The sequence below is a fragment of the Gymnoscopelus microlampas genome, assembly GCF_963454915.1.
Source record: "Gymnoscopelus microlampas genome assembly, chromosome: 5".
Taxonomy (NCBI): Eukaryota; Metazoa; Chordata; class Actinopteri; order Myctophiformes; family Myctophidae; genus Gymnoscopelus; species Gymnoscopelus microlampas.
Genome location: NC_139942.1, coordinates 34,044,835 through 34,072,804, shown reverse-complemented (window position 1 = coordinate 34,072,804; position 27,970 = coordinate 34,044,835). Strand labels below are relative to the sequence as shown.

Genomic DNA, 27,970 nt, shown 5'->3' with positions numbered 1-27,970 from the left:
TGGATATATATATTTTGTATTGAGATAGAATTACAGTTCAGTATATCGGCAATTACATGTGGCCTCAATGCAAAGGTGAATGTGTATTGACGTGTTTGGATGTAGTGAAAACACAGGCTGTGAAACAAGGCAGATAAACATTTTATGATTACTATGCTACTGCTTTAAGCCAGGGTGCGAATCTGTCTACTATCCACTCAAATTTTGTGGGTGAAAAAAAATCACACCATTTGTCATTTACTGTTGATTCTACACTTTAGTGTAATAGCATAAAAGACTTGTGAGAATGAAGAACACATGTTCTGCAGTTAGCCCATTAAAAACTACTCAGCAATCACGACTAAATCTCTGGACGGATATGCTTAACATATGCATGATATTGTACAGGTTATAATAATGTAATTGGATTTGTTCACAACTTTCAATTAATACTATTATATTCCAGCTCATAATAAAACACTTTGAATAATTTGGTGACAAAATCCAGCAGTATTAATAAATAAGCTTTTAACTGATTATACATTTTCTTTTTTTAATTATCTTTTTTGGTGAGATCTGGTATCCTGTATTTAGACCTTGTCAGTGGAATTGAGTTGCTAGGGAACAGCTTGGGTCCAAGTTTATTTCCTGTCAGCTACCTGATATTCACAATCACTGCAACAGGAAATAAACTTGGACTCATTTAGAATGTTTATGCTATGGTAAGTGTAATTCACTGTGCGTGCGTGCGTGCTTGCGTGCGACCGTGCGTGCGTTTGTATCTGTTTGTGTGTGTGTGTGTGTGTGTGTGTGTGTGTGTGTGTGTGTGTGTGTGTGTGTGTGTGTGTGTGTGTGTGTGTGCGCGCACGTGTGTGTGTAGGATATACATCTATCTATCTATATACTGTAGCTATATATCTGGTCTGTATGTCTGTCTGTCTGTACTCTCTACTGCACACACACACACACACACACACACACACACACACACACACACACACACACACACACACACACACACACACACACACACACACACACACACACTATAATAATGCATAATTAATTTATGTATAATTTAATTAATTTAAATTAAATTAATTTCCACTGGGAAACAGATATATACTGGGAATACTGGGAATATATATATATATATATATACTGTATGTTTGTGTGTGGGGGTAAACTTGCATGAGCTAGTCAAGTGGATTTGGCAGAGTTGTTATAATTACACACACACACACACACACACACACACACACACACACACACACACACACACACACACACACACACACACACACACACACACACACACACACACACACACACACACACACACACACACACACACACACTAATGCATGCATTGCATTAGTTATATATAATACATATTTCCTTGCATTATAGAAATATTTTCTGATTAATCACACAACATGACCAAAATGTACACTTGCTAGCTTGGTAGCTCCACTGATCACGTCAAACCCAGACTATAAACAAGGGGTTGAATTTGTTCTCCTGCTATGCCACCAAAATGTGGAATGCCCTATACCAAAAGTTGTGAAGGAGTGTAAAACCCTACTCTCCTTCAAAACTGCCCTAAAAGAGTACATTCAATTCGGCGGCAATTCAAAACTGGCCCCTGTAAAAGTCATAACCTAGCCCCTCTAACTGTTTACTGTACTTTTAGTTTCTCGTATTTTTATACTGTTTAAAGGATGTTCAGCATAGTAGTTTATATCTGTCTGTCATTTAATGTCACAATTGACTACAAAGGACCCCTTGTATTGACCTTGTATTGAACTGTACTTTCATATGCTTTTTTCTGCAAACTACTAATAAAGTATTCAATCAATCAATCAATCAATCAATGCTGGAGCTCTATCTGGAATAGGTCCGCCCTTGATTAACTAGTAGGAGCGTAATAATGGAGGTGGTGAAAATTGTTATGAGAAAGAACCAATCCGTCTCTCCACACTCCGCTTCAGGTTTTGCGGTCGCCCATTCACAACCAGCTGCTGCAGAGCAGGCAGCCGGTGCGCCGTTTTTCCTCGTCTTGTTTGCCTCCAGTCGGACTGTAGCAGCGCCATCTGTGTTGCCATGTCCGCTTATTATAGGCGACTTTGGGCTTGTTTCTCTGTAAAGTTGCTTGTAAATATTGGTTAATTGCGGGTTGCGGTTTTTTGGGCTCGTTTCTAAAGTGTAGTTGCTTATTTCGGGCTTGCTTCCTAAATGTTGTTTAAACCAGTGGATCTCAAACATTTTCAAGTCAAGGACCTTTTTTTACAAGTACTTGTCCGTGTGGAGCCCCGTCTGAAAATATTTCATGCCAGGGACCCCCCCATACAAGATTTGTGTTGTTAGAATGTCTCAGACATTTTACACATTTTGCACTTTTTCTGAGCGCAAAAAAAGTGCAAAATAGCAGATCTACAAGCTACGACGTGATGCGGCGCGTTGTGAGCTTGTAGATCCGCTATTTTCATACAGCCATGCAATGTATCATCTATCATGTTTTAAAGGGCGAATGCAGGGGGCTCGCTTCTTTTGGGCTTGTATGCATAGACCTCGTTGCTTGTTTCTCTCGCATGATCTGGCAACACTGAGCACCGCCTGCCTGCTTGCCCTGCTGCCTGCCCCAGCGTTGTGTGGATGTGGATGGAGCAGAAGAACAGGGGCAGAAGCCCGACGTTCACATCAAGCCTGAACTGTGAAGAACTCATGTGTGAGGACATTTATTTGGACTGTCTCTTTCCAAGCAGGGCATTATTTGGAGAGTTATAACAAGAAGAAGAAGAAGCTGTGGCTCCGGTGTGGAAGAAGACGATCGCGAGTTTATATCATTTTTTTTGTAACGAGCGTGTGTGGTGCATCTTGAGTCCTTTTTGCACGTTACACGGGTTGTTACACTGTACCGTTCTGTCTGTGTTGCTGCCTTTTCTGGGGGGACTCATGGACTGGATGCGTTTACTGGCAAAGGGGGGAAACTAATGGTCATTATTGGTGGTCCCGAGGCAGTCCCCCAGCAATGGACCTATTACTCGTTCGGTCTTCGTGGACGACGTGTGGACTTGAAGAAGACAGAAAGATAACGTTATTACCTGCCATAGGAAAAGACACGACGTGTCCCTGTTACCAAAGTGGAGCATGATGCATCGGAACCACCGTTGTCTTTGTGTTCCCCGCTGTTGGGTTTCGGGGGGCCTGTGCTAAAAGGGGGGGGTCGCTGCTTTTGGGGTTTTCACTGTGGAATCAAGACTGCAGCCCCCGCGACATTATCCACATTCTGGACCAACATACTGATGTAAGTACTACTACTGGTGGCCTTTTTGTTTTCAAATCATAGCACGACTTTTCAACAGTGTTGCCAGGTTGTGTGAGAGAAATAAGCAGCTAGGTCTATGAAAATAAGCTGTATACATCGGCTATTTGAAAAGAGCAGATCTACAAGCTCACAACGAGCTAGTAGATCTTCTATTTTCAAAAGAATCTTGGGGGAAAAAAAGTGGAGAATAATAAGATAACAACACACATCTTGTATGGGGCTCCCTGGCACAAAATATTTTCAGATGAGGGGTTCTTGGATAATTACATTTTCATTTGGGGGTCCTTGACATGAAAATATTTTAGAACCACTGTTTTAAACAACACTGGGAAGCAAGACTCAACATAAGCAACTACACTTAAGAAACAAGCCCAAAAAAACAGCAACCCGCAAACTACCAATATTTACAAGTGACTTTACAGGAAAAACAAGCGCAAATTCGCTTATGATAAGCAGACCTGGCAACACTGCTTTTCAAGTGAAGCACCGAAACCTGTCTTCTTGCGAAAACCATGAACGAACAACATCTCGCCGTCCATTTAACTCCAGGAGGATACCCAGTCAGTCTATAAGACATTGGGCCCAAATGGCGATTGAATGAGTTTATAACAGTTCATCAGAAGGCTGCATGCTGCCATAATCTACACGAGCAGAAGCTAATCGACTCGGGGCTTTGAGACACCGGATTGTCTGAAGTTTGAGCTTATTATAGGATTATTATCCAGAATCCAGATGCGTTTTGCAGTGGAAATAGCCTTTATATTATGTCCACGAGAAAGCTATAGTGGAAGGTTACTTTCTATCGTCAGTTGGCCAAACTGAAAAGGGGCTTAAACTAATTTGAATTAAATTGCTTAAAATCATTAGTTGGGCTCATGCAACATCCAAGACTATAGGAAGAAGAGATTACAATTTGAATGTAGGTTTAAACGCTTGATAACGGAATTCGTTTTATTGTATAACGTGTATAACGGGCATAACACTTTCAAAACAGCCTTCACAAAAACAACATGAGCACATTCAGGACACAGAGCTAGTTGGATGTCACTTGCAGTCTCCATTTACTGCTCCATTCTGTGGATATTAAATAAGATCATTTCACTGAACATTTATAATTCAAAGATCTGAACCAGAACCAGTCATGTGTGGTGATCTCACACACACACACACACACACACACACACACACACACACACACACACACACACACACACACACACACACACACACACACACACACACACAGTGTAGAGAGTTAGATTTTATTGGCATAGGAACCATATCTCACTCTCACTTGAGAAAGGGCTGTCTGTTGTGACTTAGTAAGCAAAAACCACAAAGGGATTAAGTTTTGTTATATGCTAAATAGGCTCACCACTTTTATAGATATCCATAAACATCTGAGCAGTGGTGAGTCATAAACCTTATAGACAGGGTGCGGAATCAGCGGCCTATGCCAGGTCAATTTTGGCTCTGGTTAGTAATTTTGCTTAACCGGTTACAACTTACTCTGCTCATTTTAGATTATAAAAATGTGTCCAATAATGTCTAGCCGTCCCACAAGGAGACATAGGCCTATTATTTGTGCAATGTGTGATTCACTTTTCAAATGTTGTGTGTTGTATTCAGAAGGAGGGTTAGGCCTGTATTCGGACACGGCATTATTTATTAATTCAATGTCAGGATAAGGATGGTAGAAGGAATTTACTGGTACAACTGTTCTGTTGTCTCCTCACACACACACAGCGAAAATTAATTTGAACAACGTTGCCAAATCCACTGGCTCATGCAAGTTCACGCACAACACACACACACACACACACACACACACACACACACACACACACACACACACACACACACACACACACACACACACACACACACACACACACACACACACACACACACACACACACACACACACACACACATACACACACACACACACACACACACCACCCCATTTCTCACCAGCCCCAGACATGCTGGGTTGGTCCATTTGTCCATGCAGTCTTGGGAGGAAGTGTCATCTCATCTCACATTGCACAAATGGTTTCAATGCATGCTAGTGTGAATTCTAGCGGGTTTTTGTAACTGCCAATTTACATATCAAAGTGTCTGCATTTCAATGGGGAGAACATGAGCTCTACCAACCCCCTTCCTCTAAGCAGTGCTGTCCTGAGAGAGAGCTGGTGCTGGCTACTGGCAGATTGCTGGATTCTGCAGTCAATTGTGTTTATATGTATATGTCTGTTTTTGAAACTGCGTTTCTATGTGCTTTTGTTGGAAACAGAGTTTTGTTGTGCTTGAGAGCATTTGTAGACCATAATCTAACACCAAAAGCCATGCATGATGTAGAAATCTTGGAAAACATTGAGAGAAGTGTTTACTTTGGGAATTTAAAAGGATTTATTCTGTAAACGTCTCCTCAGAAATTTTCAGTACAAATAGGAACTCTACATCTGTATTTTCACAGAGAAAGCAACCCACTCCGTCAATGACAACAACAAAATGACCAAATAAACTGGTGGGAAACTGTTTGAATGGTAGTTTGGTTACAGCAAACAAAATCTAAAATGTCAAAACTTAATTTGTTTTCAGACATGTCAATTTCAATAAGTGGAGATGTTAAGGCATTGAGCTTCCAAGCGTTTTGAGAGCTTCTTTGAGTAACTCTTGGTTTCTTGCTTTTTTGGTTGTTGTTTTTCCCCCCGCTAGCAGAGATGTGTTCCTTGTGCTCTGCAGCTGTTGTTTGGCTGTAACAAAATGAAGCAATGGGTGTTGCTAACACTGTTTTAATAGTTTCCTTTTCTCTTTTCTTTACAAGAGATACACATCGTTTGTCAAACTGCAATTGTAGTTTAAACTTAATGGATAAGAACACACACACACACACACACACACACACACACACACACACACACACACACACACACACACACACACACACACACACACACACACACACACACACACACACACATGCTCTAAAGACAAACAAGAAAGTGCACTGGGAAACAAAAACCCTGCAACAAATAGACTATTCTATTTCACAAAACCCATTTTTAAAGCTGGGATGTCATCGGTTAGGGCTTGGCCTGCTGGACCTTAGCTGCATCTCCTTTCTGTGGAGATAGGATCACTATAGGTTAATAGTGAAAGAGAGTGGTCTGTCAGATGTGAGGGGGGCCTGTTCACTATGGGGAGCCCACAGGCAGGGAATGTAAATGCCAGTGGAAGAGGTGCATCAGCCCTGACACAGTAGGGGTCAGTGGCCCCGATCAACCTGCTCCTGTGTAATAAAATGAGCCTACACAGTAAAATCTTCAGTGTTAATTTATCAATTTGTAACTCTGAGAGTCCATTTGATTACATTTGCACACTCTCAGAGTTAAATGAACACTGAGGATTTTACGGTTGTACTGGTTCCCAAAATGCCCTGGCACACACAATGAAGTAAGCTTGCCCTGCCTTTGTTCAAACAGAATCGGAGTGTTTCGGAGTAGTAAGAGAGGGGGGACGTGCTGCAGTTTTAAACAGCAAGAGGAAAAAAAAGATTGCTTCACCTGCCATCCTCACTCACAGCAGGTTGGTTTGACAGCTGTCTGATTCTGTTGCTTCGAGACACTCACTGTCAAAAGTTGGAAACAAACAGATAGAGGAAGAGAGAGAGAGAGAGAGAGAGAGGGAGAGAGGTGGTGGAATAAGAACAAGATGGATGAAAAGAGATCATGAGAGCTTTAATTGGTATTCAACTTAATTGCCACAGCTTTGGTGTTTGTTTCTCTCTCCCTCTATGGAGATGCATGGACGTAATGACCGTAGCAAATGATTTTGAATTAGGGAAACCCGTTGGATGAGTACTTGGTCTCAGTATCTTCAGCAACAAATCTGAAGGGATACAGCCACTCTTACATCTCCTCCTGTGTTCTAAATGACAGTTAACTTTCCCCCACTGCTTTGAAATGGATGTTTAATGATCAACAGAGGCCCCAGAGCTTAGTGCAGTCACACTGGCTAGATATGTTCTCGCCTCAGAACGCCCGATGCAGAGTGCTCTTTCCTCCACTAAGAAAGCTACCCCCTTGGTGTTTTTTAGAGCACACCCCATCAAGGGAGGCTGTTTTTGAGTGATGGATCATCAGAGGTCTTTTGGGTTCCCTGTTAACCCTTTGGTGTGTGCAGAGCTCTCCCAGTTGGCGAGCCGTCGGCTTCGTGTGATGGATAGTGTCGGGTCTTAAGTCTCCATATATCAGGAGATTAGCACTGACCTGTGAGTTGTCTGGACCGCCCTCGGAGCTTCTTCACCAACGCTGGCTGACATTAGCATATGAGGACACCGCTCCATCTCATGGGGATACAAAGATAGTGTGCTTTATTTGGTTCGCTCATAACACAGGTCACAGGAAGTGTGCAGACGAAGGGCCAAAGGTTTTTCGTTGCTATTAGGTGTATCTGACAGGTCATCTGTCTTGTGCTGATGAAATCCCTTTCTTGTTCCTAAAAGTCCTAAATGGCGTCATACAGTTATGCTATGTCATATTGTGGGTGAGACTGTTGGAAAATCTCTACCTGTTGTATGGCAGAACCACAGACCAACTGCAAATAATTTGCATGATGCCTTTGTGCATGAAGAATTATTGGTTTACATTTACAATAAAAAAAAGATAATAAGTCATCCTGCCACACCCTACCTAGTATCTACCAAACCCATATTTTAATCGCCAGTATTTGTTCATGTGATGTGACAGGTTAAATGCATCTGTAAAATGCTTTCAATTGTGTTCATAATTACAATTGCTTACTGAGAAACTGGTTCAGCTTGTTGAAAGGCTGTGGTGCATTAAATTCTATAGGCCTATTATATACCTTTTTATGATTATTTCTCTGTTCTCACTGTATGTGAGCATATGTGTTGAGTACTTTCCCCCTTCAATCATGCAATACTTACAGTAACATTCTTACGCAGTGCATCTTCCGCCCAACACTTAACTAAATGTCACCTTCTATGGCATTGCTGGCATTTCATGTATTATTATGCCTTTATTGCCAATTTCAAAGAGCCATTTCCGTGGAAAGACACAGAATCACGTACTTGTAATGTACTTTTGCGTGTCTTTGTCTACCATGTCTAACCACCATTAGCTGCCTATTTAGTGTCATGGGTGTGTGTCTTGTGATGGAACCATTATGTTTTCAAGGTGAGGGGATATTGTCAAAGCCCTTGAATGTTCACTGGGCTTTGATTGGCAGGTGCTGTCACATAAGGTGAGACACTTTGGGAACCACATTCAAAAGAGAATCCATTAGCTAACCTAGAATGGAAAGGCATACCTTCACAACATGTCACTGCAGTCAGCCATCTTGCTCTCTCTGTCTGTGCCATACTCCCCTTTCCGTAGACTGTCTTCAAAATGTTATCTAATTAGCTCTCCGAATTACATTGATAATATTATTGATTGATAGTTTCTTTTGAATGAAATTATACCCTGACATGAATGACTATATATTATTTTAATGTGTGTGTGTGTGTGTGTATATATATATATATATATATATATATATATATATATATATATATATATATATATATATATATATATATATATATATATATATATATATACTTTATTAACTTGTAATATAACAATAATTATATAACACTAATCAACAATGAACAATAATCATATAAAACCTTCTTTAAAAAAAAAAAAATCTTGATCTTTCATACTTAGCCAGTCAACACAAAGGAAGTATTACAATGCAGATGGTGTCCTAGCAAAAGGACAAAGTGTTGTCATTCAAAAACCAAACAAGCCTTCTTTTCCCATCTTTCTTGTGCAGTGGTGCTAATTTCTTCCATTTCAAAAAGCTTCTGAATGTGAGATGCTGCATGGCCTGTTTGTTGAACAGAGAGAGAGGGAGAGATAGAGAGAGAGACACCGGGATGCTTGTTGTTGATCAGCAGAGCAAATCAGATCTTGATATTTGAAGAGTGGAGTTGTGATTGCTGATTGCTCCCTGATTCATAATTAGGAGAGTCATATGCATCCTGTCAGCTCTCAGGAGAACAGTCAAGTATCAAACATGCTTAAAGTGAACAAGTAATTGCTTTTGGCTCTGGAATACAGAAATACATCAATGTATGTTTTGGCTGTATGCATGAACGCACGTTTCATTTTATGTGCTTGTTAACAAGCTTATCACACGTTCTCCTGATACTGAGTATGTTGCTGCAAATGTTAGTTTTAAGTGAAAGAATGTGCACATGATGCATACATCTCAATCCGTGAGCTTACACTGCGTAACGTTTTAATGAAGCAAAAAAAAGTAATTTTTGATGTAATCTTTCGCTGGTATATTTTTCACACGAGCCATTCCACATACCACATACTCCTTATGCGCCTATTTGGACAGAATTTTGTGGTATTCTTTCTGAATGCAATGACAATAGACGTCTTATGTGTATTTATTATTAACACTCTATCTGTGAGCATCTGCCCCAACAATGACGTAGGCACCGGAAATGTATTTATTTATGTATTTTTACGTTAATGAATACAGTTTCTGACAACGCGTTGTTTCGTTCCAAAATATCCTTGGGCGAGCGCTACGACCCTGCAGCATTCCTTTCTAATTCCTATGACTGGACCGTCCCTATAGAGATAGACACATGCTGTAATGACAAGGGAGCCACGTGAGGTGTTGCTAAAATGACAGCTAAAATTAATGTTACACAGTATGACATTTTTTATAGCGAAAATAGCAGATCTACATGCTTAAAACATGTAACATGATTGTAAGCTTGTAGATCTGCTAATTTTAATGTTAAAAGATTTTCACCTATTATGACTTGCCGAAAATTGGGACGCCAGGTTGAAAGTGGCTATGATATGAAAGAGATATTTGTGAACATATGTACATTTGAACAACAATGGTGATCTAGGCTAACTCTTATTATAAAGGGATAGTTCACCCCCAAAATGACTTTTTTTCTATCAATTAGTCAGCCCATGGAGACTTGAATTCATGGATATTTCTTTGTTTTTGTCGCAATCCTAAGCCAGGAATTTGATGATCGGCAGCGGTTCCGGTAGGAGACACAAAGAGTCTCCTTTGTATCTCCTACCGGAACCGCTGCCTACTGGTCTGCTGGTCATCACATTATTGGCTTAGGAACGCGACAAAAAATATCGATGAATTCAAGTCTCCATGGGGTGATTAATCGATAGAAAAACATTTTTTTTTTGGGTGAACTATCCCTTTTAACAGTGTTTTTCTTTGTGTGTGCAGATATCCATAGATTGCTGTACGTTTATTACCCACATGCAGGTATGTGTCCTGTGCTCCTAAGACCTTTGTTAGGACGTTTTAATTACAGCAGAGCAGGGTGTAATTGATCTAGGCTTAGAGGGATTTCACTGTCAATGAGAATGAGCCCGGGCGTTAATACAGCCTACCAAATGCTTCCACCTCTCTGCACCACTCACACAGCCTCCGCATAAAACCAGGGAGACTCGTCTTTCACTCTACTGTGCCTTACTTCAGCGAGACATCTGTCCTTTATGTGTAATGGCCAAATCGGGCCTCAGAGGTGCTTGCAACGGGGACTGGAGGAAGTCAGACATTGCCCACTTCCGCCTCAACACATCTGTTGCCAGCATTGTTGCCACCTGGAGTGTCTTCTTACGGAGCACTTTCTTCATGGTTCCGTGTTGTCACCCACCATCTTTAAATTTTTATCAGGCTGTTAGATAATGCTTCCCGATGAGGGTGAATTATTGATGATCTTGTACGTATGAGTGGGACAGGGCAGGCTTTTAACTCTCTGCGCTGCTGGGTCTCTTATCCGGTAACTAAGGGACACTGCACAAACACCCAAAGGAATTAGCCTATGTACCGGAGGAGGAAAAAAAAGCAACTCAAGGCAGCAGGCTGAAAATAAAATAAAGACAAGTGTGCATTCTTTACACTACTGTTGGGCTAAGCCACAGTACAAGAGAACCTTGGCAGTAGAGAAAAGCTTTGCATCTACAGAAGCTTTATTTTTGCGCTGTGTTTGAAGCATTGAGAAGTGGCATGGTTGCTGTTTATTTGGTTATTTCGTGTGGGATTTGGAAGCAGCACACAGTTTCAAGGCAGCTTCTTTTTCAAAAGAGAAACAGCCAATTTAACGATTCACATACGTAAATGTCGGGCAAAGAACCAATATTTTCTGCTGTAGTTTGTTTAATGAGGTACTTTAAATCTCATGTTCAAGACAAGTGTGTGCAAATAGTGAATGTGAATGTTATGTGCATTGCTTAAATACAAATACATTCAGATTTACCTATTTTATTCTGAAAGCACATTGGCTGTTGAATTTCAAAAAATACATCTAAATTGTAATTCTATTGGGAAAGGGCAATCCAACTAATTGTAAACACAAACAAATATTTCTCAAGGAACTAGAAAACCAAGACCATAATCGTGATTTCATGGAGACGTACAAACTTGAGCTCCTCCATTGACAGTCAATGACAGACTTGGTGGAGGCACAGAATGCTTGTCTAAACCTTTTCACATAACTGAGATGCATTTTTATGGTACCAGTGACATCAGTTGTAAACTAGAAAATGTGCCCTTATACTTGTAAGAAAATCATCCTGACTTGAAAACTTATATAATCCTTCATGTTTTCCAATTGATTCTATATGGCTTTATGCACTGGTATGCATTGCAAATAAGTGGGCAGGACAAACGCCTTTTAATTACTACGGGTGATGTAGCAGTAGTTTAGAGGGTTTAACAATAAAATGCATGGATTACACATTTTTTGTGCAATTGCTCAATTAGCTCCATTTGAACATAACAATTTGGTGTTGTTGTTAAAAGAGGAAGCTTCCCTGCAACACTGATACATTTGGCTGGTAATAATAAAAACAATAAATCTTCAGGCAAGTTTTATACAGTCTATGCTGTGACAAGTACTTTTTTCGCTCTAAATTGCTCAATTCCAGCTTGCCTTGCACGGGGAGAAAGGCCCCTTAGTTTAAATAATGTGGCTTTCAGCTGTTTTTTTTAATACCAGGGAATTGAGTAGCCTGTTACAAAATGAAGAGATGTTAACCAAAACGGTTCCATCTTTCAGAATAAAAGTGAGTCGATGAACAGCTGCGTCAGGGGCAGTATCTCTTAACCCGAGACTGTCTAAGAGAACATAGCAAGAAAGCGAGAATGAAATGAGGCACATAAAGACCGGGAAAACAAGTCCAACCGGCTCCGGTTTCCCACAGGAAATGCTGCTTGATGCCTGGTTTATGATTGCCAATGAAATACACATACCTCCCCCATTCATCTCGTGAGTTTGCGAGGTTGCTATTGAACAGATCCATTTACAGGTTGTCTGAATAAGTAACTCCTTTTGTTTACCTTTCCATATGGTGTTTGCCATGCATGCATTGTGTGAGCCTTGCGTGGGTGGATTTCATTGCATACGCGTGCGCTCGCTGTCTGCGTGGAGACATAGGTGTTCAGGCAGCCTAACCTTTTTTTTCCGACTGTGACATATGTGTATTTAACCTGCAGTTACCATTTGCCTCATTCGTGGGACGAAAAGTGTTTGTACTGTGATTCTTTGTCCACAAAAAAAAGTCATGGCAATTAAAGGAAAGCATAGAGCATGCAATTTTCAAATCATACAAGGCAAATAGAGAACACATGCACTATTTTGTACAGTAGATGTGCTGTCTATGCATAGGTAATGCTAAACAGATTAGGTTTTGGCAGAAATTTAGTCATTCCTTTTGGGCTTGACTAGTCAAAAGGGGCAAGTCAGACAGTTCACATCCTGCCAGCCTCGGCAAAAGCATTGCATAGTTTTCAGAAAGGATCAAGGTATCAAGACAGACTATTCATAATGTGAATTTAGCCTTGCAGCAAAAATAATTACGAAGATCTATAGGCTTACTTCATATGGCTATGTTGTTTATTGTCAGAACAAAATTTGGGCCAAAGTCTATCTTCTCTAATATCCCTCAGGCTAACAACATCCAAATGTGACAGGGAACACAACTAACAGACTCCACTGGATAGTAGTTGTGTCGGTCTAGAAAATACTATGGCAGCATGAATCCTATGAAGATGGCTGAATATTAAGCATGTCTGAGTGCAGGACAGTGAGCTGAATGTGAATTGGACTGGTCACAGCTTAAGTAAAAAAAAACGAAACAAGAAAACCTTTTTTTTTAAAAACAACGTTTTATGTAATTTACAGAATACTCATTTCATCTTCAAATCTCCAATTCAGGATATTAAATAATGACTAAATAAAATAATTGTTATTTTGGTGTGTGTGATCATCACCGTTTGAACAGTATTTGCAGTATGTGCAATATGCTAAGCTGCTACCATGCAGCTTCTTGAATTCTTGGACATACTGTAAATAGGCTGCTCTGGTTTGGGCCTTATCGTTTAGGCTTGCTGCCTCATACACAGCAAAATTCAGTGTGTTCATTTAACTCTTGGGAGTGCAAAGATTGACCATTATGGGTCTATATTTGCACTCTTGAGTTAACACTCTGGATTTTGCTGTTTACCAACACATTTTGATGGCTTGGACTTCCTATCACATCAGCAGGAGGCAACGGTCCTTGTCCTTGAAATGTGTTCAGAATGTGTTTACATGAATCTGAAGCACCATGCTGCCTACTCTGCTTGTCAATTTAAAGGCGAGTGAGGTTGCCAAGCCAACCACAATTTCCCTTATAAATTGTGATTGAACATGTGTGTGTGTGTGTGTGTGTGTGTGTGTGTGTGTGTGTGTGTGTGTGTGTGTGTGTGTGTGTGTGTGTGTGTGTGTGTGTGTGTGTGTGTGTGTGTGTGTGTGTGTGTGTGTGTGTGTGTGTGTGTGTGTGTGTGTGTGTGTGTGTGTGTGCGTGCGTGCGTGCCCGTGTTCTGTACTACTATACATGTGCCCACAAGTATAGTAGAATTTCTGAAATAGACATTGTGTGAGGAGTGGACCATTTTCCTGGTCCTCTAAAGGAAAATGGTTATTTTATGGTTATTGAAATGTTAGACTTGATTTACACTTAGTTGTGCAATGCTGTCACACCCAAAATAGCTGGTCTACAAGCTCACAACGCGTCGCGCATGACACCGACACGTAATTAAACTCAGACTTGAGGGTTAGGGTTAAAAATGGAAAAAAGTGGTAAAAATGGCATTTATAAAATTGCAGTCCTAAAATGTTGATGCCCTCACATTAAGTATAGTAATACAAACGTGTGTGTGTGAGACGTGTGTGTGGGTGAGTTGTAGTATATAAGGCATGGAGGAGTGTGGTTTTCAGTAAAGCCATAGAGAGACTGACTGAAAGAAGAATCTGGGCTCGTCAGTGCAGAGCTGCTCTGTTCCCGTATCTGGTGACCCTCCTGCTTAACCAACTGCTCTGAGGTCAGCCTATTCATTTGCGTGCTAAGGACAGACAGCTACTGAGCTCAGAGTTGAGAGAGCTACATCTGCACAAGGATGTTTTTTTTTGCAGCTAACATCCACACCGGTGGTTCTCAAACAGTGGTCCGGGGACCCCCAGTGGTCCTTGAGGGGGTTCCAGGGTGTATCCCAGCAAAATTAGTTAACATAGTGTTAAAGTAATTTTAACCACTTTAACTCTATACTAACTAAGGCTATTCGAAAATAGCTGATCTACAAGCTTGTAGAAAACAGCCATGTTTGAAAACAGCCATGTTTGAAAACAGACTTGTTTGCGGCCATGTTTGCTTCCTGCTCAGGTCTTATCAATCATGACGTATCGTTCCCTGATTGATTTGTCAAGTCCGATCACTTGACAAATTCTTTCGGAAGAAGAACAAACATCTTGAATAACTTCCCAGTAACATTCCAACCATGTCGTCTGCCCAAGCGAAGTGTCATGTGTATAAATGCAGTTTTCTCCTGTCAAGGTGCTAAACGAACTAACATGTGGACAGAGATGGTTTCATTTAAAAATGCAGCTTTACAGTGAAAACCATTTTAGTGTAGAAGTAGCCTTATAATGGTAAATTAATATGACATTTTGGTGTGTGCCCCATTCAAATGTCTTTATTTTGCAGAATACATTTGGGCTCGTTAAGCCGAAGTAACCTTTTACAAATTAGAGCAGTGAGGAATCCAACGGCAGGAATGCTATTATGAATTTGACTTTTATGTGGCCTTTACATTAAATCTTTAGTGGTGCTAATGCCAAGGTGGGTACAAAAATTAGCAGCAAAGTAGGTACTGCTAATGTTGATGGATCGTGTTCGCAACAGAGGTATTGATGAAGACAGTAATGACGGTCATAATTATTGAGTGCTTAAGTTGCTTGTACACTGCACAATCCTGGCCGTCTTATACTGCCATGACGTCGCACTGTACGAGGTGAAAAAGATCAAATAGTGATCGTCCATGCGATGAAACTATGTCAGCCAACATACATGCATATGCAGAGTCAAAGTTTTATCAGAGAAAACAAAACTTTGGACCCGGTCTTGACTTTGCAGAAGAGGACAAAATGGGCTGGCAATTCTCCAAAGGGAGAGATGATATTGATAATATCTACATGCCATTATTCATGAAACTGGCAGATGGTGATTGATTCCCCACACTTACATTTTAATTTATCTCGTAAAAGTATCAGTTTCTTCTGTCAACACAATGAACTTAACTGTATTTTTATGTATTGGTGACAGACCATAATGGTCTTGGGTTGTTTATCATTACAGCACCTTCACCACAGAGCCAGAATTTCCCTGCCAGAACTCCGTCGTAGCCTACAACGGCATGGATTGGCTTATAGGCAGCCGTCCTTGACCGTGTCACTCTGAACGAGCCAAGATACTTACGACTAGCGACTTTATCACATTTATGCTATGTGTATTATTATTATCATGTTGGGATGGGCATTTGGGCATTTTTTTGTAAGCGTGTAGTTGTGTCCAAGTGGACTGCACCATGGTTAAACCTGATTAGATGTACCATGATGTCATATTTACACCAGTGACTCAACCCAACCTATGGGCCAGGGCCACTGGTGGGCCGTGAAGGTATTGCAAGTGGGCCCCCAAATAAAATGTATCTTATCTTGAGTTTAGCCAGTAGGATACGAAGCGATTAGTTCTCCTGTTAATGTGCTGCTTATTTTGATGTTAATATTATAGATTTTGTGGAGGCCAGCACGTTGGACGAATCCAACAGGATAAAGTCAACGTTTGTATCACAGCTTTGGATAGAGTAAAGGCAGTTCAGCTGTCACTGCTAGAAGCGCATGTCGGCAACTCAAAGCAGTGCACATCCCACATTAGAATGAAACGCTTGTACTAATTATCAATGTGTTAAATCCAGTCTGACAACTGCCGACGGTCACTTTGAAAAACAGAACGAGCATGTAACCCTGCAAGTGTTGTATGAGATACAATATTTAAATTATCCAGATTTTCATATGAGTTATTTTTAATATTTGGTTAATTAGTCCTAAGCGGATAGTGGTTTATTGTCCGTGTAAACGGTAAACTTCCCATCCCTATCGCTGCTAATGCTGCGTGGAAATAGTGTCTATAGGACAAAAGGCGTGTGTGGTCACCTTTAGTTAGAGAGTTCACTTCGTCACTTGCTGGTTTGTATAAGGCAGGAGCCATTTACATCCATTTCTATTTTATCTACTTGTCCACCTCTTTATGTAGGCTCTTTTCAAGACTACACCTCAACCTCTCATTGTTTTGCTTCACACTAACCTGGTTGTTAGGTCTGAGCGTCCTTTGTTCCATTTACTCTTCTATGCTTCTAGCCCACCCTTCTCCATTTCACTATGTCCATCTGCCCATTGGCACTCTATGTTATCTACGGCCTCTATCATTTGGCAAAGAACCTAGCAACACACCAACTGTTATACACTGTTTATAAAACAGTAACACTTTGCACCTTTTAAGGGTTCTTTGACTTTTCACTGAGAGGTTTCAGATTCACTTAGAACCATCCATGCACACATACAGTGCATCACATCATTAACAATTTAAGTTACTGATATTTATCCTTAAAAAACATCATGGAGACATCTGTTATTTATTTACCATGCTTAACCGTGCATGTTGTGACATTTTCTCAAAGGTACTAGAGCACATAGCATAAAAGGACGTGTGTGTTTTGACGCACTGGTCTGACAATATGTTTTTAACCACTTAAACCCTAGCATTCTGGGGCGAGCATTTGGCAAAAATAGCAGATCTACAAGCTCACAAACGTTGCAAGCTTGTAAATCGGCTTGTTTGGCTGTTTTCGAAGGTATTTATTGTAGAGCGAAAACAGCAGGGGGCCTAATATAGAGCCCTGGGGGACTTCAGTGAACTATATAGCGTTTGAGTGGTTACAATGAATTAAAATAGCAACACATAGGCTATAACTCTGAGGAAACCTTACTTTTCAGTCACATAACCCACTAGATCCGTATCTCTGTGTCATTTTAGATTTTAAACTTCGTGCCACTCTATGAGCTTGTAGATCTGCTATTTTTGAGAAATCTTGAACATTTTGTGCAAATCTTTGAATGCATATATTTGTTGAAACAACATTTTTAACTAAAATCTTTGCTTCTGGGGGTCCCTGAAACAACATATTTTGATGGGGGTCCGCGGCCAAATACATGTAATGTTGGGGGTCCTTGACATGAAAAAGTTTGAGAACCACTGATATAGCAACATACGTTTTTCAGAAAACTGTTAGGATTTAGAAGAAGACATTTGTAGAATCTGCCTCAGGTCTTAATGGCTTAATCTGAAAATTACAACTATCACAGAATGGAAAGGTATTGACTGTAAAGCCTTTCAACTCTTGCTTTACCACCTCCTCTATAAACAGCCAAAGTACAAAACCATTTCATCTTATATGAACCTTGGAAGTTTCTGTGTGCTTAGTTACCGTTTCATCCTCATTCATTCCTGCCCTATCCAAAAATAGCTTATCTGCTCTGTGATGAGCTAAGACAACCCCCCCCCCTACCCTCCTGATGACCAGAGTTGAAAGTGCACCATTGCTGTCACTTCTTGTTGATGACAAGGGCTCTGCATCACTGGCGGAGCCAAGGAAGTGACATCATGTCCCTGATGGTGTTGAAAGTCCAGCCCTGACAGGACTGTCATGACAAAAGGGTTCCTTGGGAACACCGGGGTACACTGAGGACGGAAGGATTCTGGAGGCCACGTTTGTCTCCGTTCTCAGCCCAGAACCCCACTCCAGCCCCACTATCCAACCACCTTCTGGTGTTTGAAATTCCCCTTCTCCTCATGTTTTTTCCCTCTTCTTTTTTTTTTAAGGCAGGGGGGGCTGAATGTAGGGCATGGGGGTTGGTAGAAAGCTCTCCAAATTAGTAGTTATTCACAGAGTGGAAGACAAACCATTGTGTTGGCAAAGTTCAGCTCAACAGATCCACACATCTCTATTTCATTTGTCGGGTTTGAGCTTACACTTGGACTTGTGCTTTAGTTTTGTTCCAGTCTTACTTGATATGTATGTATGCATGCTTTATTTCGCCCGTCTCTGCATTGACAATTGAAAATAAATTAACATTCCTGGGGCTTTATTTTGCCGTTCTCTAAGCCTACGGAGAGAACTTGGAGGCGAACTCGGCAGGTCAAGCCATACTCACAGGCTGTCAATCCTCCTCAGTGACCCCACCGCCCCTTTCTTTCTCCAACCTCCCATTCTTCTCTCCTTTTCCTCTCCCTTCTCCCATCCATTCAGTTCCTCCTGTCTTGGAAACCCTGGACTCCCTCCCACTCTCACTCTCTCTTTCACTGGACGCCCCTCCATCTTGAGTGAGGCAGGCACAAGCTTTGTTAAAGGAGGCTTGCAATCCTTCAGCCGGCAGTTGCCCACACAGCCTTATTTCTTGCTAAGACATGTGGGCTGTCTCCTTCTATCCATCTATTCTAATTACGTTTTAATTGCTTGCCTTCCCTTTTAAACGCTTGCTTATTTTCTCTATCATTCTGATGTGAAGAAAAAAATTGGTGTGCACTGTTTTTCTTCTCTATCCGAACTGATGATAGATTTGTCTCCTCGGCTTTACTTCTGCCTATGGGTGGGGAGAGGAAGAAAAACAGATGTTGGGAATGCTTGTACGCCATTATTCATTTCCATGGTACATTGTTTTGTGTCCAGGATGATACACTGTTAATAGAATTTGAAAGCTCTGCCCTGACATGTTTACTTACTAACTTTAAGGGAAATACTAGTATCTGCCCTCATGTTAGTAAGTAAATCTCTTTTAAGTCACTCTGTGGTCCTCTGGTGTATTATATGTTTGACCTCATTAGATTTAGTGTGGGTGTTGATTGTTAGTCATAACTGTACACGCGTTTGTCCCATTTACCGTGGAGAGACATGATGTGAACGTGTATTGCCCAAGTAACAAGTAACCGGTCCATGTTGTAAGTAATTCCCATGCTCGAGGGGGCCTGGTGTAGATAATTTCGAGGTACAATCTCTGAGGGGTTAACTACGCCTCACTTACCTCTTTAAATAATTTTCTGCTTGAGAACACCACCCCCCCCACCTCCCCAGCCCCCCCCATACCCCCCAACCCCACCCTGATTTAAAAATATGATACGTCTGTCAGCACTTGTGAGAAGCGTCTTAATGTTAATCGGCTAATCCTTTTATCTCAAGTCCTGCCCAAATTCAGTCCAGAGATCCCACCAAACAAAACGGTGTTCAGGGGGATGAGCACCGCTGGTTCCTCCAGCAGCTTAAGGGAGAAAGGAGACATGTTACTCAGCGGGAGTAGCGGTGCGGGTGGGTCTAATCAGGAAGAAAGTGCCCTGAGGCAGGCGGGACCCCCAGCCAGGCCCCCGGCAGGCTCCCGCCCCCTGGTGTTTGGTGAGGCCGAATGGCTCTGTAGGCCCAGCAGGCCAGGAGAGCAGGGGGATGTCCCGGCAACAATTTTCAGTCTCCTTGTGTCAACCACCGTTATGCTTTCCCCCATGGCCCTAGCACTCATATTTGTGGATGATAAACGACTGAGCGCTAAGGGAGGGCAAAGTCACGTGTGCCTCTGGAGATTTCAATGGAAAACATTCCTGCTCTCTGGCCCGATATGAGGTTGGTGACGGCCTTGTAGGAAGATATGGCATTATTAACTGCAGCAGCCACACTACCCATGCTGTGCATGGGAATAAGATCTTAATCAGATCTGATGGTGCGCTATACTGATAAGCAGGACAAACTGGAGGACAAACAACTTAATCTAAAAATGCCCAGGTTTAACTGGCTATATATGTACAGTATGCACTGTTGACGTAGTCTGCACAGCTTAAGTGTTCGGCGAGGGTGACCTCGAAATCAAAATAAATGTCCCCAGCCTGTGTATGGTCTTGCTTGCCTGTAATCCCCTGCCAGGCAAAGGCCATCTTAACCGATGAAACTGTAATAGTGAACTTAAATTATGACTGTATGCAAATAAGGACGCTTCCCATCTTTTGTGGGTTTTCGTGTTGCCAAAAATATCCACGCGCATTAGAGGGGCCCAGAGAGCGATCAGAGCCGAGTGCTCTGCTGCTCAAATTTGGGTTCATTATAAAATAATCAGGGTAGTTGACGGGTGGCTCTGGAGGAGCGCAGACAGAAGTGGGAATCATCCTCTCCACTGCACAGTCGCTGCTTCTAAGTGAGCAATCCTATGTTGATTAATGTGTGTGCACTGAGGACACAGCGGAGGATGCTGGATGCTAAACACAGGGGAATATGCTAAAAGTGTATCTGTTTGTGCACATGAGCTGTGTGTGTTTGTGCGTGTGCGCGTGCGCGTGTCCGTGTGCGTGTGTGTGTGTGTGTGTGTGTGTGTGTGTGTGTGTGTGGCATTTCACATGACATGACATGACATATCATTTCTCCTCAGTATTTGACTTGGCTAAGCAGCTTATCCGTCTGTCGTGTTATGTCTCAGACTCTAACCTTTTGCTGTCTTGGCAGACAAAGAAGTGTTTTTGCCGTCCCTCGATAAGGAAACAGACACAAAGAAATTGTGTCTCTAATGGTGCACCGTGTGAACGCGTTTCCTGAGCGACGAGCTCTTTTTATTTTCCTTTCCTGTGGAGATGTGGTAGTAACTGGGGAAGAAAGGGAGAATGAGGCATTCAGTGTAAACTGTGTCCACTGCAAGGTGGGGAGGTGTGCTGAATGTGCACAGAGCCCTAGGCATCGGCATGCTATCCAACTCTGCTCTCACGTTGGAGTGTTCTCAGCAAGGCGTGAAGCAGAGACACCGGGGAGAGTTGTACCGCTGCGTTGTCGCGAAGCTCCCTGTACTTTGGGAAATTCATTTGTGTGCTTGCTAAAATAGGCAGCAGTTATGGCCGACATTTTGTCTTCGTGCTGTTTGTTTCAGTTTCATTGTCTTTGCAGTGCGTGACTTCACCTCCATGCGTTTGACATGCATTTCATGTGATGTCTCCCATATGTTAGATTTTATGGTTATGTACTGTACATATGTGCAGATGTCAGATTAATAGCGGCACGGCTGATGACATAGCCAAGGCACTGATGTTGATGACGATGATGATGATAATGTCCCACAGTACCCATTTTCTCCCACAGTCTTATGCTGTCTCTCCTTGTTCTTTCAGATGAGAAGATGATTGGTGATGCGTCTCCAAGAACCACCGATCGTTGACATCTCTCCAACTTTCTGCTTTCTCCCTGCAAAACATTGAACCACTGCTATTAGCCGGCGGGCGCCTGGAAACGTTTCCGTTCTGCACACAATGGCCTCCGCATTGTGGAGGAGCCCAATGTTCCCCTGCTTATTGCTCCTTCTCTTTCACATTTATTGTTCAGAAGGTAAGTTACCATGGACTAGTGTTGTTAATGTTGATGCCATTCTACTCAATCTTTCGCTAAAGAGCTGCAAACATTTATTCAATCCATGAATGCATTGAATGTATTTGTACGCATTGTTGTGGTGGCCACACAAAGGAAATGAAGAGCTGTTATGTAGCAAGGTTGCTGAATTCCCCTGCAGAGCATTTGTCCTTGGAGTTTCAAACAGTGGGGCGTTTGCGCACTTAAATGTTCTAGGTGACAGATGCACACTTTTATCACCCCCATTTACACACTTTGAGGCTTTCTCAACGTTTTACATTTGCCAAATCTTTTTATCTTTTAGGCATTGGTCCGTTAGAGAATGTACGTGTTTTTTTCTGTTGTTTTGATTTTGTATTATGCACTACATCAGATCATCCTTAGTAATCTTTGCACCTGGTTCTATCAAGAAATTGGCTTGTCACCAAATTGAGGAGCTTTTAGGAAAGAATTTGCCAGTGTTTTTAATTCTATGCAATCCCAAGGCTTCCCTTTTATTTGCTCTCCTCACTTTTGATTAGTATGTTTAGCTGTAATTACAAGTATTGTCAAAACACTGCCGTCTGCTACATGCTCATCAAAACCACTGATGCTGGTATGCCTGCTTAATGACAATCATTACATTTTTCCTCTTTTACAGTTTCATTGTACCAGGGAACAAAATCTCCCCAAATCACATGGTTGTGTGCCAAGCACTGATTAGAGATAGATGTCAACCTGTATTGTTTTAAGGGGTTCTATTTTGTTTTCTATTACATTTGTCTTTCAGTTTTATTTATTCTGGCTGTGGTATGTGGGTAATTAACAAAGAGAAATTGCTACAGAGCAGCATATCCCGACAGATATATACTTTCTTTGTAGATTAGCATTTGTAGTTGATATGGGAAAACTCAGAGAGTCTGACTCAGAAAGAAATTTTCAGAGGCATTTGAAGAATAGGCCTCTGATTTGGTTGGGCTTAGAAACTGCCTGAGCTGAACGGTCCCGGTGAATTTCTTTAAGGGGGGATACTGCTTTGGTATGCAGAAAGTCAAGGTTTTGGGTTTCACTTGATGTGAGGGCTCTCAGGCCTATGAATGCATATTTGCCCATCCATCAATAAAGGAATGTATGTGGGTCCCACTGAAAACAACATCTGATTCCATCCACATGTCACTCATCTCCCGTCTATATGGCCCTGAGAGCCTGTATTCCCGGCCTTGGGAACGGAAGGAGTCCCCTCTGGAACACTTTACTCAATAATCGCCGTCTCCTCAAGTGGTCATTTTCAATGACACTCTTGAGAAGAAAATAATTTTGTCACCTCTGTTATTGGTTGCCCTTGTTGTTTGTATTGCATGTGTGTACTGCATTGTACTGCATGGGTGCATGGAGTCGTTACTAGGTCGTTTTTGATACTACCTAATCAATTTGCTCAGAATTACGTCATTTTCATTACTAGCCAAGAATATGCAGCAAATACGTTCAAATAGGAATAATGTTAAAAAAAAATCCTGTGTTAAAACAGGAATTATTTGCACCTTTTAAACTGACATATTGAGTAGATTTTCAGAGAGAGTGCAGAGAGATGGTGAACTAATTGTGTTGTGCATTCTCTACACTGCATGCCATATAAATTCTCTCTATAGTCTACTCTTACATGGGTTCCCTATTCTTTCAGTTTGTGCTAAATTTACTCTACATTTATATAACCGATCTATAAACTGACACTCCTCAAGGAGTAAACTAGGTCATGGAGGTATCGTGTTTGTCAAGGATGGCTTTAGACCGCCCATCCTACAGATAAACAGGCTGTCCAGATTCAGTGAGAGCAGCCACAGAAGAAGGTGGGGCGAGAGCACAGGCTCACACCTGCAGAGACTGAATAAAAGCTGTAATCATGATCTTTAAAGCAAAGAAGCCCAGATTTAGAGGGATTATGTCTTGTGGTTACAGTGTCAACGTTTTTTTTGTTGGCTCTTGTGTGTAAATACCATGGGCAGAACAGGCACTTCAGCTGAAATATTAAAAGGTTGAGCAGACGGGAAATGTAAAAGATTAAATGGATTGTTTTTGATATATCTGTAATCTCTGCAGAGACACCTATTGGGATAAGATCAAAAACAGTGTTTGTTTAATTCTTAGAGTTATTCCAGCATGGAGAGACATTAATGTTGGACTTTTTCAATTGTCAACAGCAGATTTAAGGATGATTTATGATCAAACATAGCCTCCTGTAACTGTACATCCACCTTTTGTAATAGCCTCACTGTAGCGTCTCCATTCTTTTCTCTCTAATATATATTTTTTTTTATGTCGTATTTCCGACAGTCCTTTGCAAGTAGCCTACTGTATGTAGGTATATTTATTGCTCTGCAATAGCACACTGCCATTGCTCTCTTCAGGGAGATTTAATGAAATGTGAAACGTTCCATCGGTGGGTATAAAGCCTGATTCATACTTACAGTAGGTGTTGCACACCTGAAATAGCCAATGTACAAGCTCACAACACGTCGCAGTGCGACACATTGTGAACTTGTAGATCAGCCATTTTCGGTACGCAACTAAGTATAAGTCAAGCATAACAGCACGCTTGTGTTTCTACCCAGAAGGTTGTAAAGGTCAATAATAATGTTGGAGCACATTTGTCTCAAGCAGTGCCATACATGAATGTACTGATGGGAGAGCCTCCCATGTGCCACACTGGTATTTCCAGTCCTGCTGTTGAATGAATGGGGAAGCCATGGCGCTCAAACTCCACTCTGGCCCGGGGCCACAGACATCCAGTCTGTCATCCATTGATATGCTTGGCTTGGTGTTTTATAATTCATATTGAATGCTGCGACTCTATGGCAGGGCTATCATGAATTATCAGCTGAGCCATGGGAGATTCACAGATGACTGGTCACACTGTGTGGTGGGAACCAGCATGGTTGGGGGGGGTCGGTATCTGATTTATCAGTCTTGCATGGACTTGCTGCCCCAGTGGAAGTATTCCGTGGAACAAGAGACCGGTTATTATAATGTCTGGACAGTGTGCTACAGCTTCAGCCAAACCTTTATCCAGGTAGATCAACCCTGATGAAGCTGCTGAAACGTTGTTTAATGTCTCAATAAATTATTGCATCGGAGCTGCAAGTGTGCGGCTACTTCTGTTTTTATGCTTGTTTTCGTTGGTTGCCACCTTATCACCAAAGGCTGACTGGACTGTATGCTGGTCATGATAGACATACCTGGAGAATGAGGGCCATGTTTCTAATTGACTTACTAATGACTAATCTGTCAGTAACATCTGTAATATCTGGCTTTTTAATTTCAAAGTCAATGCCAATAAGATCCTTTTTTATTACATAGCATTATGCTGTTTCATACCCAAGCAAAAAAACAACAACGTTGAATTATAAGACAATATGAAATTGAAATGAGTCTGCATCACATGAATAGCAGGGATCAGTATTTCTCTCAGAGGGAGGGAAATACAATATCACCCTTGATAGGGTCATCCTAGATTTAGAGCAACACTGATTTCCTGAGCGAGTGCTCTGAAAAAAGAAAGAAAAAAAGGAGCAAAAATGTTCCCATGCTAGAATTTAAGAGAGGGTGCTTTAGGGAATGGAGGCTGCTTTATTGTATATGTAGATGTGATTGTAAAACTCCCTGTTATATGGCCAGATGATGTACAGACACTTAATCTAATGGGGTGGGAGCTACACTTTCTGACAGTTTGATTTCATTTGTTAAGCATGCCTTAAATCTAGCCTGCTGGCAGCATCACAAGGCAGCTCAATTCACACCCCGTATGGTTACAAGTTGTATAAACACTGGACCAGATGCCTACCTCAGTTTTTCCATTCTGAAATGTGCCTTGTACTCTTTCCCCCGTCCATGCAGCCTAATTCAAATAATGGATGAGTCCAGCTTAGAACCCCAAAGTACTTCCCTCTCAGAATCTAAAGCCTGAGTTATATTTAGTTGTGAGCGTTTGTCGAATGGTAAAAATGGTAGATCTACAGATCTTGTAGATCTGCTACTTTATGCATGCGACACCCGCACGCAACTAAGTATCAGGCTTACTCTCTGCATTCACTACACAAGTCACTTCTTCACATGGAGTTTCAGCTGTCATGACAAAGTAATTGACTTAATCTTTAATGGAAAACTGGAGTTTTCTAGTGATGTATGCTATATTGTTTTGCATATATGCAACAAACAAAATGGTATTACACGTGAAGGCAACAGGGACCTGTTAGATTTGTGTGCCGTGCAATTTCCACATCCGACATTTAAATACCCTGGAGGCATATCAGAATGAATTTGAAATGAACAAAAGGCACAGGAGATCGGCTAAACAACAAACAACAACAAAGCAGCACATCTGACCAAAGGAACACCGTGATAGGACAATCAAAGTAGTTTTTACCACTTCAAACAGACCGGATGCCCGTAGCAATATCTTAAGCGCACCATCATCAGCTCTTTGGTCTGTCATCATGACAAACATTTTAAGCATTACTGTAATGTTTTAGGGAGTCTGGTTTCAGAGACATATACTGTGAGTAAACGTATATTAACAGTCTGGACTACCAGCATATCTGTAACAATCCTTTAGGGCCACCCCTCCCCACCTCCCATATATTAGGGCCCGACCAAAATTAGATTTGTAGCACCGATCCGATTTCCGATAAATTTAGCACATAAATTCTGATATCCGATATATCGCCGATATTTATAAAAAATTGGTGAAAGAAATGTTAAAATCAGCCAAGAATACGACCGATATTGATATATTGGTAATAGGCCGATATCGGCCGAGCTATGTATATGTTACAGGTAAATTGGCATTCCAGGTAAATTGGAAAAGAAGCGCTTGTTTTCACCGCCCCCCAGGCAATTCTGTAGAACCGCTAGAGGGCAATGCAAGCCAGACATGAGCCCCACACCACACACGCACGCATGCACACGCGCACAAACGAGCACACACGCATGCGCGCGCACACACACACACACACACACACACACACACACACACACACACACACACACACACACACACACACACACACACACACACACACACGCGAACAGCCTTATTCCATGCAGTTGAAGCACAAGGGGGCGAGCCTGAGGGGGCGGGGCTGGCGGGCTATGTTAGTGCAGTGAGTGGCAGTTGGGGCAAACCATAGAGGGGCAAACGCAGTCCCCACAACATCATTTACGATTCTGTTCCTATCGGTACTTGGACGGCGCTTAGTCGACTAGCAGACCATCGGTTGTTGCGCGCCTCCTTGGCCTCAAGGTCTGCTGAGTCGGCGCGCCTCCGTCATGGTCCAAAACTATACTTTATCGGCGAAAAAAAGTAGTCCGCGGTTGTTTGAAAAAGTAATGTCCCAAGCGGGAGTCAAACCCAGACTCCCAGTGGTAGTGGATGGGGAGTCCAATGATTATCGAAGTGCGCCACTGAGACCGGTATGTATGTATATCCATGTTGTCGTCGTCGTCCTCGCATCAAAGCCCTGCCTCGCAGCCCCGCCCCGCGCCTAAAAACAAGCGCTCCCCTTCCAATTTCCCTGGAATGGCAATTTACCTGTGACATATATATCTCTCTGCCGTTGGGCAGAAACCAGCTATGTCCAAAATATTTACTTTTCAAGAAATAAAAAAAAACTGTTTTTAGAACAACACAATACTTCCTCATCAAAGTTGGTATGGTGACTTTATACATTGTCAGATACTTCAATGTGTCCTTATATAATCATCTCTTTACCCAAATACAGCTTAAGTGGAGTTAGGAGGTTTTTGAACATAATT

General features: G+C 41.7%; 1 protein-coding gene across 7 annotated transcripts in view; it reads left to right on the top strand.

Annotated features, from left to right (window-relative positions):
* The first annotated feature begins 2,640 nt into the window (after positions 1–2,640).
* adgrl2b.1 (adhesion G protein-coupled receptor L2b, tandem duplicate 1) overlaps positions 2,641–27,970 on the top strand; it is an 86,143-nt gene continuing 60,813 nt past the window's right edge. For all 7 annotated transcript variants that reach the window (XM_084058696.1, XM_084058695.1, XM_084058700.1 and 4 more), the window contains exons 1-2: positions 2,641–3,286; positions 21,949–22,162. In XM_084058696.1, coding sequence (XP_083914822.1) covers positions 22,087–22,162 — 76 coding nt within the window. In that variant the 5' untranslated portion in view covers positions 2,641–3,286; positions 21,949–22,086. The remainder of the gene's footprint in view (positions 3,287–21,948; positions 22,163–27,970) is intronic.